The sequence below is a fragment of the Moschus berezovskii genome, chromosome 16 (genome assembly GCF_049115385.1).
Source record: "Moschus berezovskii isolate FMDL1 chromosome 16, NW_MosBer_1.0, whole genome shotgun sequence".
In the NCBI taxonomy this organism is placed as follows: Eukaryota; Metazoa; Chordata; class Mammalia; order Artiodactyla; family Moschidae; genus Moschus; species Moschus berezovskii.
This window is the reverse complement of record NC_142475.1, coordinates 84,165,902-84,189,991: the sequence shown is the minus strand read 5'-3', so window position 1 is coordinate 84,189,991 and position 24,090 is coordinate 84,165,902. Positions and strand designations below refer to the sequence as shown.

The 24,090-nt window shown below is 37.4% G+C and overlaps 2 protein-coding genes across 3 annotated transcripts; both read left to right on the top strand.

The window, feature by feature from the left end:
* Positions 1–1,682: 1,682 nt before the first annotated feature.
* Positions 1,683–7,267, top strand: LOC129560041 (olfactory receptor 5M5). Of its 2 annotated transcripts, XM_088844627.1 has the most exons (2): positions 1,683–1,689; positions 6,339–7,267. In XM_088844627.1, exons 1-2 carry the CDS (start codon positions 1,683–1,685, stop codon positions 7,265–7,267), a joined length of 936 nt encoding a protein of 311 aa, XP_088700753.1. The 2 variants fall into 2 exon arrangements, with proteins under 2 accessions (XP_088700753.1, XP_055287959.1); XM_055431984.1 differs by lacking the exon at positions 1,683–1,689 and having other exon boundaries at positions 6,311–7,267.
* Positions 7,268–18,813: 11,546 nt separating this feature from the next.
* On the top strand, positions 18,814–19,769 carry LOC129560326 (olfactory receptor 5M8-like). The gene is given in 2 exon segments (XM_055432420.2): positions 18,814–19,669; positions 19,672–19,769. Coding segments are annotated over 2 exon segments (954 nt in total).
* The last annotated feature ends 4,321 nt before the right edge of the window (positions 19,770–24,090 follow it).

Below are 24,090 nucleotides of genomic sequence, written 5' to 3'. Positions count from 1 at the left end.
AAAAGCTCCAAATTATAAGGTGGGTATAAATCATTCTTAGCAAACTCATCAATTGGGCTACTAATATCTCTGAGAGAATCTTTCCTTGGATCAGGTATGAATGAAAATACTGACTTCTGTACCTGCACTTTCTCTTTCTGTTTCAATTTTGGATCTTTACCCAGTAGGAGTCAGATGACAACAAAAGCAGTTTTGAAAGCTATCTTAATTTCTTAGCTAGTTAAAATGAGTCACTGTTAATTTTTTTCATAAATTTCTTATTTAGATTGGTATGTGTTTACACTCATTATTCTACAAATAACATTATTTCCATTCATTCAGTAATTTAACACACATCAAATAACCATATTACAGTGAGCACTTGACAATCATATAAACCTTTTTAGAATAATATCTGTTGAAAGAATGTCCCATCCCCCCCAAAAAAAAACTGTATGAAATAATTTAAAAGAGAGACAGATTCAACAGGAATTATACTCTTTCTAGCAAAAAATAAAACTGATTAAGACATTATGTAGATAATGTCTGATATTGAATAGGTGAGGACTCTGAAGTCCATGGGAGAAAGTCATCTATAGCAAGATAAAAAGATTATTTTATAAATGAAAACTTAAGAGAGATTTACTGATATAGCAGTGGGTAGCACAAAACCACTGTATGTACTGAAATCAGATAATGCACCTTGTCCTTACATTTGTGAGATATTGGACTGGAAAGACATAGGAGGGAGAAGAGCTGGGGTTTATTATGGCACAGCAGACAAGGGTGGCTCCCCTTGGGAAATTCATATTCACTTGAGATGGATGAGTCCATCAACTACATGACTTATCTGTCTTCTTCATTTACTATCTTAAAATATCATCACTTGCCAATCTATTCTTAGAGACTTACCTATGTCTTTATGACCAGCTGAGATAATTTCTAGACTGAAACTGAATTTCAATAACTCACTTCCACTTTCTGTTGTCCTTTTATTGGCTTCAGTATAACCTATTCTCCTACCTTTTCATCTTAAAGGACCACAAAATTGTAGACTTGGGCACTTAAAATTTTTAGTAAATGTGACAACAGTTCAAAATTAGTCTGCTACACAATGTAAATGGACCTGGAAGAGGGAAAACTTTTCTCCTATAAACATTTCAATGAGTAGTATTTCAGGTAACTGTGTCACTTGAAGAGGTGAGTTTTGTACTTTCACTGATTGATATTTTTGTTCTGGTAGTTTGTTTTTCTTGGTGAGGGAGAATAGGAAATTCTTAGAACTCCAAGATTCTACCAAATATTTACTATGTTTATCAATAAATGGCACCTCTGGTTTTTGGATCAATAATTCCTACTAAATTGCAAGTAAAGCTCTTTTTCTCACACTTGTGCATAGCAAAGTATAAACATATATGAATATCAATATCCTTGTAAATCAAATTCATTAGGATAAACAAATCTATATTTTCTATGTTACCTAGCTTATTCTGGTTTGTTCCAATCCAGAGGTAAGCAGTTTGACTTTATTGAGCCAGCGAAACCTAATGTGGAGTTTATTTCAGTTACATTTCTTGAGAAAAGTAACCTAGACTTTCAAAAAATGGTTGCTACCTACCTTGACTACTAATGACTCAGAATTTCAAACTGAACATTAAAAAAAAAGAATATCAATGTCCCATGAGAAAACCATTTTTAGAAGGATGTCTAGTTCCTTGCCTTACTGAAGTTTACTTAATGTTTGTGTGTGATATTTCTCCAACAGAGAACAAAATATTCATGGTTATTTTAAAACTAGTTCAGCAATGTCTCCAATAATTTTTCCCCAAACTTTAAGCTTTTTATTTCATATTGAGGTATAAGTGATACAATAATTTAATACAAATTATTTAGTATTCCATATCAGAAAGAGTTAAAAATGAAAGGGTTGTGGACTTTGATAAGTATCAAATAAACAATATTTCTAACCATAAGAAGTACTGCGTGCAGTAAAAATTAAATGGAAAGCTATCAAAGGTCATTCTCATAGCCACTGGACATCATTCTCTGACATATCTCAAGCTCTATAACCATTTGCTTATGGAAACAGAACTAATCTTCAATTGAATTTCTATTAAAAGCTCAGATATTTTCAGTGGAAAAAGAAAGACTTTAACTCTAAAGGAACAACTGAATTTATCAAAAATATTTAATGCCATTTATATTTGTAAAATAAACATTTAAGTTTTCAAAGAATTTTTAACTGAGATGTTGAGAATTATGTTTTCCAGTTACCACAGGCCGTTAAAGTGAGTTAGAAACAAAGCGTAAATAGAGCACTCTTGATAATAGTGTCATGGATGGCAAAATAGGGGTGAAAAAAGACAGTGGAGGAGAAACTCAGGCAGACATGATTTTAAAAAGAGCTTAATATTACTAATTCCAACACAGACAATTTAAAATGTGTGAAAATTATAAATATTTTAAAGTACTTAAAATATTTGCTTTCAAAGTAGTTGTAGTGCACAGGCTTAGCTGCTCCGCAGCATGTGGGATCCTCCTCCTGATGCTACTGCTGCTGCTAAGTTGCTTCAGTCGTGTCCGACTCTTTGCGACCCCATAGACAGCAGCCCACCAGGCTCCCGCGTCCCTGGGATTCCCCAGGCAAGAACACTGGAGTGGGTTGCCCTTTCCTTCTCCAATGCATGAAAGTGAAAAGTGAAAGTGAAGTCGCTCAGTCGTGTCCGACTCTTGGCAATCCCATGGACTGCAGCCTACCAGGCTCCTCCGTCATGGGATTTTCTAGGCAAGAGTATTGGAGTGGCTTGCCATTGCCTTCTCCGGGGATCCTCCTACCAGGGATCAAACCCATCTTCGCTGAGTTGACAGGCAGGTTCTTTACCACTGAGCCACAGGGAAGCCCTGCTGAGTAGTTTTGAAAATAGTAATATAAAAAACTCAGGTTGTAGCAAACAATGTTTATCTCTGCCCCATTATCCTCATTATTAATACATCTTCTTTGTATCAGTTTCAGGATTTTTCTAAAGGTGAAATAAAATAGAAAAGCATTAACTGCTTCATAAAATTGAAGCAACGATGCGCATGGGAGGAAGTACTCCTATCAAAATATAGTCTTTTTCCCCCTAAATTAAGGAGTGCGGTCATTGAACCTATTTAAAGGCAAGAATAGGAAGTAGATTAAATTCTCTCTTTTATTTTTGATTATCTATTTTTGTCTTTTGTTGTTTAGTTGCTAAGTCATGTACAACTCTTTGCAACCCCACGAAGTGTAGCATGCCAGTCTTCTCTGTCCATCACTAGCTCCGAGTTTGCTCAAACTCATGTCTGTTGAGTCAGTGATGCCATTTTGCCATCTCATCTTCTGTTGCTCCCTTCTCCTCTTGCCTTCAATTTTTCCCAGCATATGGATCTTTTCCACTGAGTCAGTTCTTTGCATCAGGTGGCCAAAGTACTGGAGCTTCAGCTTCAGCATAGTCTTCCAATGGATATTCAGGATTGATTTCCTTTAGGATGGATGGATTTGATCTCCTTGCTGTCCAAGGGACTCTCAAGAGTTTCCAGCACAGTAGTTCAAAAGTGTCAGCTCTTCAGCGCTCAGCCTTCTTTATGGTTGAAGTCTCACATCCATGCATGATTACTGGAAAAACCATAGCTTTATCTATAGGAAACTTTGTCGTATTTTTGTCTTTATTAGTTGTTAAAAGCAATACAGTGACCAAACAGGTGCTGTTATTTAGGGTTATTAGTGTAGAGATTTAAAGATTAGATAAGTATCTTTATGCCATAAATGGAAGCTTTATATATTCTAAAAGAATACTTTCCAAATGGACTTGTCATTCTGGTGAGTGAAAGAATTAGTTGCTCAGTCATGCCTGACTCTTTGTACCCCAGTGACTGTGTCATCCATGGGATTTCCAAGCAAGAATACTGGATTGGGTTGCCAGAGGAGGATGGTAGGTTACAGTCCTTGGGGTTGCAAAGAGTGACACAACTGAGCGATTAATACACATACACACACACACAAAATCTTAGGACACACAACTTGGAGTGGCCAGTTAAAATTAGACTATCCTTAAAAAAATAAATAAATAAAATTAGACTATCCTGAGTGGCTGCTGAACATTTATCTTGGGAACCACCACTTAGTTCACTTAAGTTCATTCTTATAATTACTCTGACAGGCTTCCCAGGTGGCACTAGTGGTAAAGAACCCACCTGCCAATGCAGGAAATTTAACAGACACAGGTTCCGTCCTTGGATAAGGAAGATCCCCTGGAGGAAGGCATGGCAACACACTCCAGTATTCTTGACTGGAATATTCCATGACAGAGGAACCTGCTGGGCTTTAGCCCATGGGGTCTGACTCACAAAGAGTCAGATATGACTAAAGCAACTGGGCACACAGGCACATACTCACCATTATTTTCTAAGTGGCTCCCACAGGCATTTGAGTTTTTGTTTCTTATTGTATGTAGTATATAGCTTATAAAATAGCACATGACAACATTGAGAATCCACAATGAAAATATACTAAATCTGTAATGAGAAGTCTGAAACAAGAATTCCTCATTTCATTCTTTCATTATCATCTTTATTGTCTGAACTGATAATCTTTCCCTGAAAGTATAATCCTTTCATTATAATTAGTATCATGTAAACTCTGCATTAAGAATGATTCTATCTCTGTTGATTAGTTTTTTTTTTATAACTTCTGGACATTGCAAGTCTGTGAAGAAGATAATTGATTTATTACATCAGTTCAGTTCAGTTCAGTCTCTCAGTCGTGTCCGACTCTCCACGACCCCATGAATCACAGCACGCCAGGCCTCCCTGTCCATCACCAACTCCCGGAGTTCACTCAAACTCATGTCCACAGAGCCGGTGATGCCATCCAGCTATCTCATTTATTACATAAATTGACCTAAATTGAACTATTGAACTATGTGATGCTAGGAAGGTTAGAGTCAAATTTCTGTTCCACTAGCAGCACAAAGTTACTGAATTTTGTCATATGCTATAAACTCCTTAAGTGCTATCTTGGATAAATGAAAAATGAATAAATAAATGGATAAGCAAACAAAACTATGATCTAAGTTTTTGCCACTTCTATTTTCCCCTATCCAAGTCTCTCTTGCTTTATTCACATAAACTCTTCTGAATGAAAAACTCTTCCTCTTATTCATACAGGACTTTGTTATTTCTGAATCTGGAGTCTTTGTCTTTGGTCTATTCACATAGGAATCCTACATCCTCCTGTATTGCGGGAACATAGTAGTAAAGTGAGACTTCCCTGGTGGCTGAGACTGTAAAGAATCTGGCTGCAATGCGGAAGACTCAGGTTTGATTCCTGGGTTGGGAAGATCCCTTGGAGAGGAGAATGACTACTCACAATAGTATGCTTGCCTGGAGAATTCCATGAACAGAGGAGGCTGGCAGACTATATTCCATGAGTTAGCAAAGAGTTGGAGATGAGTGATCAGTAAAATAGGCCTCAGTAATTTTTCTTCAAATTCCTATAATGTGGGACTCTAATACTCAGTGGTAAAGAATCCACCTGCCAATGCAGGAGATGCAGGTTCAATCCCTGGGTCAGGAAGATCCCCTTAAGAAGCAAATGGCAACCCACTCCAGTATTCTTGCCTGGGAAATCCTATGGATAGAGAAGCCTGGTGGGCTATAGCCCATAGGGTCACAAAAGAGTTGAGCATCACTTAGCAACTAAACAACAACAACAATACAGTAAGTAGGAAATACAATTCTCAAAGTTTGACTTTCTAAGTATGCACATACTGGGAAGCTTCCATGGTGGTCCACTGGTTAAGACTCTGCTTCCACTGCAGGGGGCACAGGCCAGGTCCCTGACCCCTGGTCAGGTAACTAAGATCCTGCATGTGGCATGACTAATAAACAAATAAATATGCACATACTATTAAAGACTGCAAAAGTGTTTCCAAGCATGTTCACCATTTTGTCCAGAATCATCTCTGAGACAAATGATGAATCTACAATTTTATAGCAATCTGTAAGTAATAGTTGGTGGTTGAAGCCATTTTAAGATAAACTTTGGCTCATAATTCCCTCATTCCAAAATAAGGTGGAGACACAGGAGCCATTCTGTTTGGGAATCATGTGCACATTGTATACCTAGTATTAGGGATTACGACCTTATTAAAAGTCTTACCTCCTTCAGTCTTAGACTATGTCTGATAATAGTTATGTGTGAGGGTAAGTGAGGGTAGAAGAAAAAGAGAGAAAAGGAATACAAGAAAGAGAGAAGAAATGCATGATGGACTTCTCATTCATTTCTTATTTTAATTTATCTAAGTGAACAATGCTGGCACCTAAGAAAGTTGGCAGAGGAAATTCCACCTTGGTGACTGAATTTGTCCTTTTGGGATTAACAGATCGTCCAGATCTTCAGCCCATCCTCTTTCTGCTGTTCCTGGGGATCTATCTGATCACCGTGGGAGGGAACCTTGGGATGTTGCTATTGATCAGGATAGATTCGCGCCTCCACACCCCTATGTACTTCTTTCTTGCCAGTTTATCCTGCTTGGATCTGTGCTATTCCACTAATGTGACTCCCAAGATGTTGGTGAATTTCTTATCAGAGAAAAAAACCATTTCCTACACTGCTTGTTTAGTCCAGTGCTATTTTTTCATTGCCATGGTGATTACTGAATATTACATGCTAGCTGTGATGGCTTATGATAGGTACATGGCCATCTGTAATCCTTTGATTTATAGCAGCAAGATGTCCAAAGGGGTCTGCATTTGCCTGATTGCTGGTCCATATACCTACGGGTTCCTTAGTGGCCTGATGGAAACCATGTGGACATACCGCTTGACCTTCTGTGGCTCCAATGTCATTAATCACTTCTATTGCGCTGACCCACCCCTCATTCGACTCTCCTGCTCTGACACTTACATTAAAGAGATATCCATGTTTGTGGTGGCTGGATTTAACCTCTCCAACTCTCTTCTCATAATCCTCATCTCCTACATTTTCATTCTCACTGCCATCCTGAGGATGCACTCTGCTGAAGGCAGGCGCAAAGCTTTTTCCACCTGTGGGTCCCATCTGGCAGCAGTGACTGTGTTTTATGGGACCCTGTTCTGTATGTACGTTAGACCTCCCACAGACCGGTCAGTGGAGCAGTCCAAAATCATTGCTGTTTTCTACACTTTTGTAAGCCCTATGTTGAACCCCATCATTTACAGTTTGAGGAACAAGGATGTGAAACAAGCCTTTTGGAAACTGATTAGAAGAAAGGTACTTTTGAGCTAAAATTGCAGTATCTTTTTCTTTATGTATTAAAAGTTATATTTATGAGAACTGGATCCAAGTTTAACTGCATTACAGAAATGTCGATTTTAAATCCATGATTAAAAGCTATAAGCTAATGACAGAAAAGCTAAAGACTCAGTTTATAATTCTACAGGTGACATGGAAGTGCATTATGTGTAAAAAGTTGGGCATTATATATGTAGGTATTTCACTTTTATGTTTACATCTGTGTATATACATTAATTTTACATTAATAAGTTATACATTCTCATAGCAAAACATTTAATCTCTAAAAGAATATAAAGTAAAAGATTTCCTTTTCTTTGTCCCACTCTGATCTTCCAATCTCACTTCTCAAATTTACCATTATTAACAATTTTGTATATGGCCATATATGTGCATATATATACAAAATTGTTAATAACACATATTGACTATGGTGAGCTAAATTATAATATTTTATAATTTTGTAGCATTTACCATGCAGGGACTTTGATCCCATGGTTTAGAAGAATGTGATCACAACTGCTGAGAAGACTTGCTGTCACTTCAGGGAGACAATGTGTTATGGCACCCTCATGTCCATGAATGACACCCATTTATTTTTCTCCACCTGTGACAGTCATTTTCAATCAGACATTTTCCTCCTTAGGCCATAACAGAAAGCAAAAATTTCCAAACAATTAATTTTTTTGTATTATTTCCTGAAATGAATATGTTTGTTCAAACAAAGATTGGTTCAAACAAAGATTTAGGGTTTGCCTCCGGAGGAATTACATCATCTCTAGAGTTTATCAACGTCACTCTGACCTCCTAGGGTTTTCATGCTTTCTCTCCTCTCTAGTAATCTATTTTTCCAGAATGTGGCAGATATTTTCTGTCAATAACATAGTTCAAATTTTACCCACAATTGTCCTTTGTCACAATTAATTCTTATATATCCAAGCTGATGAATGTTTAGCAGGCATCTACAATGAGCCAAGAACTGCTTCATGTACCAAGGAACCTGCAAGGAGAACTAGTGCTGCACAGTTTTATGAAACTGTAAACATACAAGTCAAAAAATTGTGCTAAGTGCTATAATAAAGAAAGGGAAAGGGCTGATGCTATTGAGGAAAGAATCTATTTATTCTGAGTAAATTGAAGTGAGTCTTATAATTGCACAAAACAAAAACTTGTTCATCTTTTATGCACCTGTCAAAATATACCAATAAGTCCCATTCAATATAATGTCAGATCAAGCAGTGTCTGAACAAAATCAGTGTCGGATGTTACTTTCAAAGGAAAAGAATGATACAAATATTATCCCCCCAATTGACACCTTTTTTTTCATTTGTATTTCAAAGCATCCTTTTCACCTTAGAGCTTATTTTTGCTGAATATTTTTATAGTCATTAATTACAGATTATCCCATACAATTATTTCAATCTTTCCATTACTAGATATTGTTATCAAAATAACTTTATTTTGAAAATCAGATTGCCTATAAATTTTGTTAAAACATACATACAAATAAATAGCTATTCTTTTGACTTTTAACATTCAATTTATAGTTTGTTGAATTCTACTTAAACATCTAAAGATCTATTGTTTTTAAGCATACAAACATATTCAGTTATGTAAAACTAGCCCTTTTATTATTTCAAATGTTGTGATCCCAGGGTCCATGCCTCTATCTAGATGGGCTTGACACTAAATAATGTTTCAGTAATGATTGAAGCTTTAAAAAAAAGGCCCATTTTGAAAGTGAACAAAGTGCCTCCCTTTTTGCAAATATGACAGTTTTTGGAAGAACCGAGTGACTCTGAGGAAGCATTATTTTTAAGCCAACAGTACTGTTCAGAAATTCAGGTGACCCACACTGTCACTGATGTTTATAACTGACACTAGCGATATGGTGCTCATAGTTACGCGCTCATGCACGTTTGAGACATAAGAGGATTTCATCCACTACTTTCATGAATTGACTAATTGGCCTCAGATAACCTGGTTTGTTAGTTTCTATTGAACACTGTGTTGGCCATAGAATATGTATGTGCTCAGGAAACACTTTTTGAAGTAGTGAAGTGCTTCATTAGACCCTGGGCTTCCCTGGTAACTCAGATGGTAAAGAATCTGCCTGCAATGTGGGACACCTGGGTTCAATCCCTGGGTTGGGAATATCCCCAGGGGAAGAGGATGGCAACCCACTCTAGTATTTTTGCCTGGCGAATCCCATGGACAGAGTACCTTGAGTTTTTACCTAAAAATTAGGGAATAACTTTATTAATGATAAAAATCTCTCTTGAAAAATGTTAGAATAGTCTCTTAAATCACTGTTCTTCACCTTTTAAAGTTAAATCTGACAGATCCTACGGTTACTGAACAAATTGAGCGATGTGATGATTGATGTTTCCATGAGAAAATAGAAAATATTTAATGAACTTTCCCTGTTGTTGTTTGCTGTTCAGTCACTAAGTTGTGTCCAACTCTCTGTGACCCCATGGACTACAGCATACCAGGCTTCCCTCTTCTCCACTGTCTCATGTCCATTGAGTCTGTTGTGCTATCTAATCAGCTCATCCTATCCCACCCGCTTCTCCTTCTGCCTTCAATCTCTCCCAGCATCAGGGTCTTTCCCAATGAGTCTGCTCTTTGTGTCAGGTGGCCAAATTTTTGGAGCTTCAGCATCAGTCCTTCCAATGAATATTAAGGACTGATTTCCTTTAGGATTGACTGGTTTGATCTCCGTGCTGTCCAAGGAACTCTCAAGAATCTCCTCCAGTGCCACAATTCAAAAGCATCAATTCTTCAACATGCAGCCTTCACTATGATCCAGCTCTTACACCCACACATGACTACTGGAAAAGATAGCTTTGACGAGACGGACCTTCATCAGCCAATTGGTGTCGTTGCTCTTTAATATGCTGGCTAGGTTGGTCATAGCTTTCCTTCCAAGGAGCAAATGTCATTTAATTTCAAGGATGCAGTCACCATCCACAGTCATTTTGGATCCCAAAAATATAAAGTCTGTCACTTCTACGATAACGTGATCACTGACCTAGAGCCAGACATCTTGGAATGTGAAGTCAAGTGGGTCTGGGAAAGCATCACTACAAACAAAGCTAGTGGAGGTGATGGAATTCCAGTTGAGCAAGTTCAAATCTTGAAAGATGATGATGTGAAAGTGCTGCACTCAATATGCCAGCAAATTTGGAAAACTCAGCAGTGGCCACAGGACTGGAAAAGTCAGTCTTCATTCCAATCTCAAAGAAAGACAATGGCAAAGAATGCTCAAACTACCACACAATTGCACTCATCTCACACGTTACTAAACTCATGCTCAAAATTCTCCAAGCCAGGCTTCAGCAATATGTGAACCATGAACTCCCAGATGTTTAAGCAGGTTTTAGAAAAGGCAGAGGCACCAGAGATCAAATTGCCAACATCCGCTGGATCATGGAGAAAGCAAGAGAGTTCCAGAAAAACATCTATTTCTGCTTCATTGACTATGCCAAAGCCTTTGACTGTGTGGATCACAATAAACTGTGGAAAATTCTGAAAGAGATGGGAATACCAGACCACCTGACCTGCCTCTTGAGAAACATGTATGAAGATCAGGAAGCAACAGTCAGAACTGTACATGGAACAACAGACTGGTTCCAAATAGGAAAAGGAGTACGTCAAGGCTGTATATTGTCACCTGCTTATTTAACTTATATGCAGAGTACATCATGAGGAACGCTGGGCTGGAAGAAGCACAAGCTGGAATCAAGATTGCTGGGAGAAATATCAATAACCTCAGATATGCAGATGACACCACCCTTATGGCAGAAAGTGAAGAGGAACTCAAAAGCCTCTTGATGAAAGTGAAAGAGGAGAGTGAAAAGGTTGGTTTGAAGCTCAACATTCAGAAAACGAAGGTCATGGCATCTGGTCCCATCACTTCATGGGTAATAGATGGGAAAACACTGGAAACAGTCTCAGAATTTATTTTTGGGGGCTTCAAAATCACTTTGGATGCTGATTGCATCCATGAAATTAAAAGACGCTTACTCCTTGGAAGGAAAGCTATGACCAGCCTAGATAGTATATTAAAAAGCAGAGACATTACTTTGCCAACCAAGGTCCATCTAGTCAAGGCTATGGTTTTTCCCGTGGTCATGTATGGATGTGAGAGTTGGACTGTGAAGAAAGCTGATTGCCGAAGAATTGATGCTTTTGAACTGTGGTGCTGGAGAAGACTCTTGAAAGTCCCTTGGACTGCAAGGAGATCCAACCAGTCCATTCTAAAGGAGATCAATCCTGGGTGTTCATTGGAAGGACTGATGCTAAAGCTGAAACTCCAATACTTTGGCCACCTCATGCAACGAGTTGACTCACTGGAAAAGACTCTGATGCTGGGAAGGATTGGCGGCGGGAGGAAAAAGGGACGACAGAGATGAGATGGCTGGATGGCATCACCGACTCAATGGACATGAGTTTGAGTGAACTCCGGGAGTTGGTGATGGATAGGGAGGCCTGGAGTGCTGTGATTCATGGGGTCGCAAAGAGTCGGACACGACTGAGCAACTGAACTGAACTGAACTGAACTTGCCGCAAAGTGATCAGACTGGATACCATGATCTTAGTTCTTTGAATGCTAAATTTCAAACCAGCTTTTTCACTCTCCTCTTTCACCCTCATCAACAGGCTCGTTAGTTCCTCTTCACTTTCTGCCATTAGAGTGGTATTATCTGCATATCTGATGCACTTTCCTAAGGAAAAATAACTATTGCAACATAGCTACATTTTCCTTTCCACCTATCCAAAAGACCATTAGCTCTAACTAGTATTTTATTTTTTTAATGAAAACCAATCCTGGTGTTTAAACAAATAGTTGAGTATTTCAGGAAATAGTAATGCTATAAGTCTAATATTTTTATTCAAACATGTTTTCTTTGGAGTAGTGGATACTTGAAGAATGTTTAGATTTTCACACTCAGACATGTACACATGGAGGAGAGAAAAAGAAATAATAATACTTTTCAAAGATCAGGCACTGTTTTAATATTGGATTGGCCAAAATGTTTGTTCGAGTTCTTCCATCAGATCTTGCAGACAACCCGAACAAATCTTTCTGGCCAACTTAATAGCTGTTGTTCCACTTAATGTTTTCACCAATACTATTATTTCAGTATTATAGTTCCCATTTTAGAGACGAGCATACAGAGACTACAGATTACTAACCTAAAATCGCATAACTTAGAAAGTGAAAAGTGAAAGTGGCTCAGTTGTGTCAGACTCTTTGTGACCCCATGGACTGTATCCATGGAATTCTCCAGGCCAGAATAATGGAGTGGGTAGCCATTCCCTTCTTCAGGGGAACTTCCCAACGCAGGGATCGAACCCAGGTCTCCCGCATTGTGGGCAGATTCTTTACCAGCTGAGCCACAAGGGAAGCCCAAGAATACTGAAGTGGGTAGCCTATCCCTTCTCCAGAGGATCTTCCCAACCCAGGAGTTGAACTAGGGTCTCCTGAATTGCAGGCAGATTCTTTACTAACTGAGCTATGAGGGAACCCCAAGTTTGTGTGAATACTGGAGTGGGTAGCTTTGAAGACTATTTCAAATATGTTTGACTTCCAAGTTTATTGCTTTTTTCTACTATACCATCCTTTTTTTCACTATAATTTGTTGATGACAAAAACCACACAATGAATAAAGCTATCATTTTCTGTCTTCCAATAATGTTATTGACCAGGTATTTAACAGTTGCTGGACACTGAATGATGTAATCCATCATGAGAAGACATCCTGTCTTATTATGTATAACAAATTCAACATGTTTAATAAAGTAAGATTTATAATCAGATCCTGACTCCATCATTTGTCAACTAAATTAAGAGTTAAAAGCATCAATTCTGGAATCAGATTCACTGAGCAGGTTACTCAGCCACTCCCTGCCCCAGTTTTCTCATCTGTGAGATTAATATATGGTGCTTTCTAACAGGGAAGCTGTGTAGAGGAAATGGATTAATACTTAAAATGTTTAGAACAGTGCTTGTTGCATAACTTTCACTCAATAAAATTAACTCATTTTATGATTAAATAGAAAATTACTCACTTGTTTGAGACTCTCCTCATAGCTTTCTTTATTTTTCCATTATTACATTTATTACTGTTTAGATATAATACCCTTATAGGTTTGGTTATTTAATTTAAACCAATGTTTCCCATGATACTATAAATGCCTTTTTAAAAAATTGAAAAGTTAAATCACTCAGTTGTGTCTGACTCTTTGCAACCCCACGGACTGTAGCCTGCCAGGCTCCTCTGTCCATGGAATTTTTCAGGCAAGAGTACTGGAGTGGGTTGCCATTTCCTTCTCCAGGGGATCTTCCTAACCCAGGGATCAAACCCGGCTCTCCCACATTGCAGGGAGACTGCTTACCATTTAAGCCACCAAGAAATCCTTTTAAATAAACGTCTTAAGGCCAGATACAATTTTGAAAGCAATTATTTCTCTATTACTTAGCCTGGTACATAGTCAGTGCTCCCAAAAACATAGGCATGTGATGGATAGAAGGCACATAGATGGATAGATAGGAGTATAGACAACTTTTACAAAGTGGAAATTACATAGACACCATGTTAACACACTGATGGTATCATAAATGTGTATAACTTATTCATGTGTAATAAATCTGTTTTTATTTCCTTAAACAGAAGAATTAAACTGGAAATGTTCAGAATAAATCAAACATGAAAGAAGGATTTTAGCCTCCTGAAACTGACCAGTTCTTCAGTTTTGCAACTTGTCTTCCTCATCTTATTCCTATTTCCCGGTATTCTCTTTCTTGTTGAAAACTTAGACCTAACTTTGAGATTCATACCCTCATTCTGCCACTTTGCCAGTCTGCCAGTCTCACACATTCTGGTTAACATTTTGCTTAAAAAAGTCATTTCCTTGTCCAACTTATTCGAGGAGTATAAAATGATTACATTCCTGGTAACTCAAGGTTTCATTCCTGCTGCTCTCTGTGACCATTACATCCATATGATTACCTACTTTTCATGTACTTTCATGTACTTTTCATGTAGTTAAGTCTAATATGTACACTTATGTAGCTAACATTGCCTATACATGAGGTTTCACATAAATTTGTATACAGCATCACAGTTGTTTTCTTTCTTTTTCAATGTATTTATTTTAATTGGAGGCTAAATACTTTACAATATTGTATTGGTTTTGCCATACATTGACATGAATCCGCCCCGGGTATACATGTGTCCCCATCTTGAACACCCCTCCCACCTCCCTCCCCATATCATCCCTCTGGGCCATCCCAGTGCACTTGCAGAGCTGGTGATATGGAGCAACATTATGGTGTCTTGCCACTTTGTAACTACTAAGATCAAATGAAATTGTTATTTATCATAGATCATATTGGAACTCCAAAATATGGCTGAGGATATAGGTAATCTCAAAAATTTGCAGTTTTACAAATGAATTTTCCATCTTTTTAATCTTTGCAAGCTGGAAAAATATCCCTGCTTTGTAATCCTCTTATGAATATGGTACTTCCTTGGAAGCATGAAGAGCAAAATTGAAGTAGTGTCTCTCCTACATGTTTGTAATTCTTCATTTGAACTGCCAAATAAATAGAAAGAATATAAAGAATACCACATTTGAATTACTACATATTATTCTTTATCCATAAGGATGAAGAATCACTACCTGAAAAATTTGAACGGCTCATATTTGATTATCTTTTTACTATGGGATATTGTAAACATTATTTTTTGTCTGTTTTATTTGAATAATAGAATAAATATTATGTTTTTTAAAAATATTCAATCTTGAGTCAAGTAAAATTTATATCAGTGACTTACTTAAAATCCTTGGCTCTGAATCCTTGATTCCTTACTTTAAAACTCATCTACCTCACAATCTACAAGTAGATGTTCAATAGAAATTTAATTGTTGAATAAATTTTCCTGAGTTTTAAAGAAATAATATGATACTCATTATTGAACTTAGAAAATCAGAATGTGTGTAAACATAGTCATTGATTTGGAAATTGCAGTATATTTTGAACTATTGCTTATTTTGATGATTTTGGGTTGAGAATTCTATTATAATAAAATGGATTTTTCCTAGAAGACTTTCTCTATTTGATAACCTTAATGGAAGTTTGCTTCAGCTAGGCAAGACTATGTTGAGGGAAAGTTTCCTTTATTTCACACCTCAACTGATAGAGATTTTTTTTTAGAAATTATCTGATAATATATCTGATAAAAATATATTCATGGTATATGTTAACTTAGCTCAACACAAGTTATTAAGGTTTGTCAAAGGTAGAAAACATAGGTTTTAAAAATGATTAAATATATACCCACTGCCATGTCTATTTATGAAGAAAATTCACATTTATTTACCATACAACTTTCTATGATAAGGGAAACAGTTGATGAATTTTTTATAAAAATGTTTTGTGAAGAGAAAGAAAAAATTAATTCTGACTAAGACTTTTAGAATAAAGCTAGGCTTTGGGACCAGAGTAGAATTTCAAAAAGATAGAAGACTGGTGCAAAGGCATTTTCTAAAGAAAGAGGCAATAAGAGGCAACTGATGGAAGGAAAATAGCTTGATCATGCCTGGGGCACTGATCATGGATAGAAAATTGAGAAATAGTACACAGGATCACATGAGGTGGGACGGGAATGCTTTGCTAACATGTGTAGGATTAAATTTGTTATAGATAGGAACCACAAATACTTCCAAATCTGAGCAGTGACAAGAAGGGTGTAAGACTTTGTCATTATTTGTTATATTTCTGAGAGACAAGAACTCTGTGAAGAACAATTATTTTTTTTAGCCAAGGTAGAGAGTGACTACAGGGCCACCATTGTTAATCTGACAAATGACACTCTCCTTCCCAGACCTTTTTTATTCCTCACCAAGATGTGTAGTTTTTGCTTTCATCTAGGGATATACTTTACAAAAAAAAAAAAAAAAACACATATGAATTGGTTATTTGCATGTGTGCATGCTGAGTCTCTTCAGTCATGTCCGACTCGTTGTGACCCTATGGACTGTAGCCAGACAGGCTCTTCTGTCCATGAATTCTCCAGGCAAGAATACTCATGTAGGTTACAGTGCCCTCCTCTATGGTATCCTCCCAAACCAGGGGTCGAACCCGAGTCTCCTTTGGCTCCTACATTGCAGGTAGAATCTTTACTGATGAGCAGCCAGCAAAGCCCAGTTGGTTACTTATCTGCTCTTTATCTTTGCTGTCACTTCAGCTCCCCATTTATTTACAGATTTAGGGTTGTATTGACTACTTCCCTCTGTCTAGATCCTAAGATGCATTGCGATGAATCACCCTTGTCTTCCAAATCACTGAACAAAAGCTGAGTTCCACTAACCTCTCAGGAAGAAACTAGCTACTTGTTTATGGTATTTTTACTATACCATTTCAAACAAACTTAAACAATAATCCACACAATAATCAGACATTCAGTGATCACCAGAAGGCAATACATGGAAGAATATGTAGTTTGATTCCAGTTATGTAAAATGCAGAAACAAACACAATGATCTACAATGATACAAATAATCAAATCATTATCACGTCATGTAGTCGCTACATCGTGCCCGACTCTTTGCCATCCCATGGTCCGCCAGGCTCCTCTGTCCATGGCATTCTCCAGGCAAGAATGCTGGAGTGGGTTGCCAGTTCCTTCTCCAGGGGATCTTCTGACCCAGGGATCGAACCCGGGTCTCCCACACTGCAGGCAGATTCTTTACCATCTGAATGACCAGGGAAGCCCAATACAAGTGAAGATGCAGCTGACTTGAGGGACAGTAACTGAGAAAGAAGGTGAGACGTGGATCTGAAGTAGTGTTAATCTTCTCCTTGCTTTAGAACTTGTGTCTTATAAGTTTGTTTACTGTGTTAAAAATTCATTAAGCTGTATGTTTGCGTTGTGCACATTTTGTATGTATTAAACTTCACTATAAATATTTAAAAGATATAAAAATGATGCTAGTCTTCAGAGGGAAAAAAAAAAAGCTTCAATCCAATATCAAAGCATTCTGTTTGTCTGTAGAACACAGAGCATATCGATTTGCTAGGACTGCCATAACTAAGTACCACACACTGGCTGGCTTAAACCAGAGAGATTGATTTCCTCCCAGTTTGGAGGCTATGAATTCAAGATCAAAGTGTCAGTAGAGTTGGTTTCATACTGAAGCCTCTCTCTGGCTTGTAGATGGGTGCCATTTCCCTGTGTCTGTAAGTACTCTATCCTCTCTGAGTTTCTGTGTATTGATATCCTTTTTTAAAAAAATAATAATAATAAAAACAGCAGTCATCTTGGATTTAGACCAACTCATATGAACCCATGACACTTTAATTTCCTCTTTAAAGGCGCTGTCTCAAAATTCATTCATATTCTGAAATACTGAAGCAGAGATTTTGAAATATGGATTATGAAGTGAAATGAAAGTCGCTCAGTCCATTTAATGGACTACACAGTCCATGGAATTCTACAGGCCAGACTACTGAAGTGGGTAGCCTTTCCCTTCTCCAGGGGATCTTCCCAACCCAGGGGTTGAACCCAGGTCTCCCACATTGCAGGCGGATTCTTTACCACCTGAGCCACAAGGGAAGCCAAAATGGATTGTGTGTGTGTGTGTGTGTGTGTGTGTGTGTGTGTTAGTCACTCAGTCGTGTCCGACTCTTTGTGGCCCTGTGGACTCCTCTGTCCATAGGATTCTCAAGGGAAGATACTGGAGTAGATTGCCATTTAAAAGAACACAATTCAACCCATAAAACTAAGTAAGGTGCTAACACATTGTGACACAAAGTTACAATAATGGTGTGGAAGAAATTGCATTAAGCTAATATGGCAAATATAATGTAGTATGAGCATCCATGGCAGACATCATTACTATGGTGTGGACTTCCCAGTGTAAGAAGAAAAATATTGAGACTGAAGATTGGATCCCATGGTAAATCTGCATTGTGCCCAATTGTTATTTCTCCAGAGAACTCATGTATTGAAGAATTATTATCTAAAAAAGTAATTACTTCACCCTCACTTGTTTGTGCGGAGAAGGCAACAGCACCCCACTCCAGTACTATTGCCTGGAAAATCCCATGGATGGAGGACTGGTAGGCTGCAGTCCATGGGGTCGCTAAGAGTCGGACATGACTGAGCGAGTGAACTGAACTGAACTGATGCCCATAAAGCATATTTTTCAAATAAAGATACCAGGGCAGGGAAAGAGAAGGAGAAAGGGGATAAAGAAAAAAGTGAGAGAAGCACAATTAGAAGGGAAATAGGGAAATTAAAGAAAAAAAAAGGAGAGCCATGTCAAAAATGAAAGAGATGCTTTGAATATCACAAGATTTCATTGCCAGGGTGAGACTGTGCTTACTGAGAATGAACAAGAGTCGAAACAGAGCAATAAGAAAGAAAGAGAAGGAAAAGAAATTGGTGAGAAAGTCACTAGTGACATAGCCATATCAATTTTTCCACTTTATTGCAATCCAATATAAATGTAAAGGTCAATATTTCATGAAGGAAATCATGAGTAGAAACTTCACATTAGTGACTGAGTTCATTCTCTTTGGACTATCTAGTACCCAGGAATTGCAGATTCTCTTCTTTGTGCTGTTTTTCACCATTTATATGGTCACAGTGGCAGGAAATCTTGGCATGATTGTCCTCATCAGGGTCAATGCCCGCCTCCACACCCCAAAGTACTTTTTCCTGAGCCACTTATCGTTTGTGGATGTGTGTTTCTCTTCCAATGTGACTCCAAAGATGTTGGGAATTTTCTTATCAGAGAGGAAAACCATTTCTTATACAGCTTGCATGGTTCAGTGTTACTTTTTTATTGCCTTGGGCCATGTAGGGATCTACATCCTGGCTGTCATGGCCTTTGATTGGTACATGGCCATTTGCAACCCCCTAATTTATGGCAGCAGAATGTCTAAGAGGGTGTACACATCCCTCATCACAGTGCCTTATGTATATGGAGCGCTCACTGGCCTTATGGAAACCATGTGGCCCTACAACCTAGCCTTCTCTGGTCACAAAGAAATTAATCACTTCTACTGTGCTGACCCACTGCTGATTAAGCTGGCTTGTTCCGACACCTATAATAAAGAGTTGTCCATGCTTGTTGTGGCTGGTTTTAACTTCACTTGTTCTTTCATCATCATCCTCATTTCTTACATCTACATTTTTCCTGCCACATTGAGGATTCATTCCACAGAAGACAGGCACAAAGCTGTCTCTACCTGTGGCTCCCATCTGAGAGCTGTCACCATCTTCTATACAACTCTTTTCTTCATGTATCTTAGACCCCCTTCAGAAGAGTCCAAGCAGCAGGGGAAAATGGTGGCTGTGTTTTACACCACAATGATTCCATGTTGAACCCTGTGATCTACAGTCTGAGGAACAAGGATGTGAAAGAAGCTTTGATCAAAGAATTGTTCAGCAGGAAACTGCTTTCTATTAATAGATAAATTCAATGCTACTGTTCTTAAGAATTTTTATTTTCTATAGACAATAACTTCTTCCTATTGTTTAGTTCAATAATTTGTTCAAATACATATCCTTTTCTTAAAGAGATAGGGGAAATTTTCATGGAGAAAATCTTACTAAAGTGTATTTGAGCATCCTTGTCAATAGGAATTTTGAATTCTCCAAGAAGGCTTTGCTTGCCCAGACCCCAAATTAAGAACTTATACATTGAGGAATCAACATCAGTCAAAAAACTAATTTATATCTTAGAGAATAAAAAATATTAACGCTGGAATAGTATTTTCTTTTGGAAGGAATTGGTCATTGTTTTAGACTGTCTTTTAATGGAGTGATTTGCTATAAAATGTAGCTGGTAACTTTCAAAAAATTATTTTTGCTCAACTTAACTAAATAAGCATGCCTTCCTTACCACTGAAAACAAACACTTGAACTTTCAAAGAAGGGAAACTTTCCTCCTTACCTTGCTTGACTTCTTTTGACTGGTCTATAATTAAGTTTACACAGATATATAAAGAGGAGGAAAAAAAAAAAACTCACATGTGCAGAGGTCTCATAGAAAGAGACACCCAAAGTGACAAAAGCAAATTGCTTATGTATCAGTTCCAGACAATTATTTGTGAAGATTTTACAAAATAAAGGGACCTGTGCTTGGGGTTGTGCTCTAATGAAAAAGTCACAGTTGATTTAGTTTTCTTGACTTGAATTCTCTAACACTGGTGATAAGGATGATTTCTATCTTCCTGGTGTTCAGAGGGTACCTTCACAGGTGAGATTTATTTTCCACCTTTGAGGAAAAGTGGAGGGCTAGAATGTGTTTTTATTATTTTTCGATAGGCGTTTCTCAAGTAAATTTAATTCGAAGTAATCAACAAGCCATGGCAGTTTATCTTGCTGTGACCTTTTCTGAGCCTCCACGAACTCACTCAGTCAACAGTACGTCTCACTCCTTTACCCTCACCCATCAGCTCAGTTCTATACCCTGCTTCCATCAGCACTCTCTTTAGCCTGGAACATGGTCCTCAGCAAATCACACTTTTCTCCCAGGATCTATCTCCGGCTTTTTATTTTCCTTGGGACTTTTTTTTGGGGGGGGTGGGAAAGATTAATTGGTCAAGTTTAGTGCTACCTAAAAGTCTATGTAAAGAAATATACATAGATTTACATAGTTTCCTCAGACTTGAAGCATCCAATTCTAATTTCTCCTACAGGAGCCCTGGATAAGAAAATGGAAACCCATGCCAGTATTTTTGCCTGGAGAATTTCACAGACAGAGGTTCCCAGTGAGATACAGTCTATGGGATCACAAGGAGTCGGACACGACTGAGCAACTAACACAAACACACAAAGAGATAAAAAGTGACTTGATAATCAGTTCAGTTCAGTCACTCAGTCATGTCCAACTCTTTGCAACTCCATGGACCTCAGCACGCCAGGCTTCCCTGTCAATCACCAACTTCAGGAGCTTGCACAAACTCATGTCCATGGAGTCAGTAATTCTATCTAATCATCTCATCCTCTGTCATCCCCTTCTCCTCCTGCCTTCAGTCTTCCCAGAATCAAGGTCTTTTCCAGTGAGTCAGTTCTTCTCATCAGGAGACCAAAGTATTGGAGTTTCAGCTTCAGCATCAGTCCTCCCAATGAATATTCAGGACTGACTTCCTCTAAGATTGACTAGTTTGATCTCCTTATAGTCCAAGGGACTCTCAAGCATCTTCTCCAACACCACAGTTCAAAAGCATCAATTCTTCAGTGCTCAGCTTTCTTGATAATACATGTGTCTAAAACTATTATGTCAACCCATATTGCTTAAAACACAGCTATAATAATATAAAAGAATTCATAATATATTATACATAATATAATAATAGTAATACTTCACATTTGAATAGCAATTTGCAAACCACACAGTCCTTTACCTTATTTTATTTCACAGAATATTAAGAGTAGGAAATACTTATTTTCAATGGAAACTCTGTGGAACTGAAATTGTTTTTCCTGTTTAGAGACAAAGATACTGCAATTCAAATCTCAAAGTGATGAGAGATGGTCCAATCCAGCACCACCTCTTCCAATCATGTAGACTTGTGTTTTATACATGCTGAGGCCAACAGGTCATCTAAAGGTAACTTTGACTTTAAGTATAATCATCTGATGGAATATGAGAGGCCAATGATAAGGTTCAGACAAAGCAAGGAGCTAAAATAGACGTCTCTCATGAAATTAAGATTGTTGTAGGCCTATAATTTCTACAGAGGTATAGAGTCAACAATAACAGCAGCAACAACAAAATCAAAGTCGTTTACTTAGGTTTTGATGAATGGGCAAGTTAAAAATAATTTTTATTGAAAATCCAAAAAAAAAAAAAAAGTTAATTCTTTTGTCATTTGGGTTTAGATTTACAGTGCTTTCATGAACTAATTCATTTAAAATGAATTTAAAGTGTTCCTAGTTTAAAATAAGGTTTGTGGGACTGGAAAACCATAAATACAGAAATGAACTATCAACCACTCATACATGAAGGAACTTCCATAGATAAAGTCCTTGCTCATGCAAATTTCCAGAAAAACAGGAAATGATACTGTTAACTTCAGATATTGAATTTATATTATACATTATATATATTATATTATATATATATTATATATTTATATTATATAAATATATATATTTATATTATACATTTAGTATTTTAAAAAAATAAAGGTTAACATGAAAGTCATGGGATTATAAAGAGTAAAGTGGACAACTAGAACTTGTGAAGAAACTTTCCAATTAGGATGGAGTACAAGGAAAACAAGAACTTTCCTGGTGACTCAGAAGGTAAAGAATCTGCTTATAATGCAGGAGACCCAGGTTCAATCCCTGGGTTGATAAAATCCCCTGGAAAAGAAATGGCAACCCATTCCAGTATTCTTTCCTGGAGAATTCCATGGACAGAAGAACTTGGCGAGCTACAGTCCATAGGGTCACAAAGAGTCAGACATGACTGAGAGATTAACACTTAACACAAAGAAAATAAATCCATCAATGAGAACAAATTTGTGACTAAATAAACATAAATACAGACCATATGGAACAAGTATAAATTTGGATAGTTCAAAACACAGAACTGACTTACTGAAAACAAAAAGAGAGAGGAAGAGATGGTAGCTAAAATGGTTTTTATTCTGCATTTTTAAAGCAGAAAAAAAATATTGGATGACTTCAGAGTTTATTAAGCTTAGTGTGGGTGTTAGAATAACAAGTGATACTAGTGAAAGACCAAACATAGAGTATAGTTTGCAAAAACATTAGAAGGTAGATTAATAGACAAGCCATGTATGGTGTTGCTTATATGCCAAACAGTAATCAGCACATATTTTACAGATCTTTCCCCCCAGATATTTACAGATATTATGTCAATGGCCATTGGAACAATTGAGACAGGTGATGTTACTGTCTTAGATTTGTACTTGGGAGAACCTGAAACAAACAGCCATTAAATGACTGCCACAGATTACAAGTGTTAAGTGGCAGAGCTAGAAATATTAATGTGATTTAAGTCTAATTCATTATAGTATGTCAGAATATTGCCCAATTAATTAATGGAAGTGAATTTTTTAAAAAAGCAAATCATGAACAGGTTCTCAACAAAGATATATTCAAAAAACCGAGTAACATGTCACATATCTTCAAGTTCAATGGTGATTAGGGAAATGCAAATAAGACCTATAAAATATTTGTATCTACACACAAACCTAGCATACAAAAAATTTTTATAAACACCTTGTAATATTAATATTGGTGAGACAATGGAATAAAACTACTTAAATAGTGTTAATGGGAATGTAATTCATATAACTAGTTTGTGAAACTATTTGCCAGTTTAAGCAGAATATATACTTAATCTGTAAACCAGCAATTCTATCCAAAATTTTATCAAGCAGAAGTCCATGGATATATTCATATAGAGACAGGAGCAAGAATGCATTTTGTAATAGCCACATCAGGAAACACTCTAAACTTTTCTCAAAAATAGGAAGAATAGGAAGGAACAAGATGGCGGAGGAATAGGACGGCGAGACCACTCTCTCCCCCACAAATTCATCAAAAGAACATTTGAACACGGAGTAAAGTCCACAAAACAACTTCTGAATGCTGGCAGAGGACATCAGGCACCCAGAAAAGCAGCCCATTGTCTTCAAAAGGAGGTAGGAAAAAACATAAAAGATAAAAAGGGAGACAAAAGAAGTAAGGACGGAGCTCTGTCCTGGAAAGGGAGGCTTCAAAAAGAGAGAAGTTTCCAAACACCAGGAAACACTC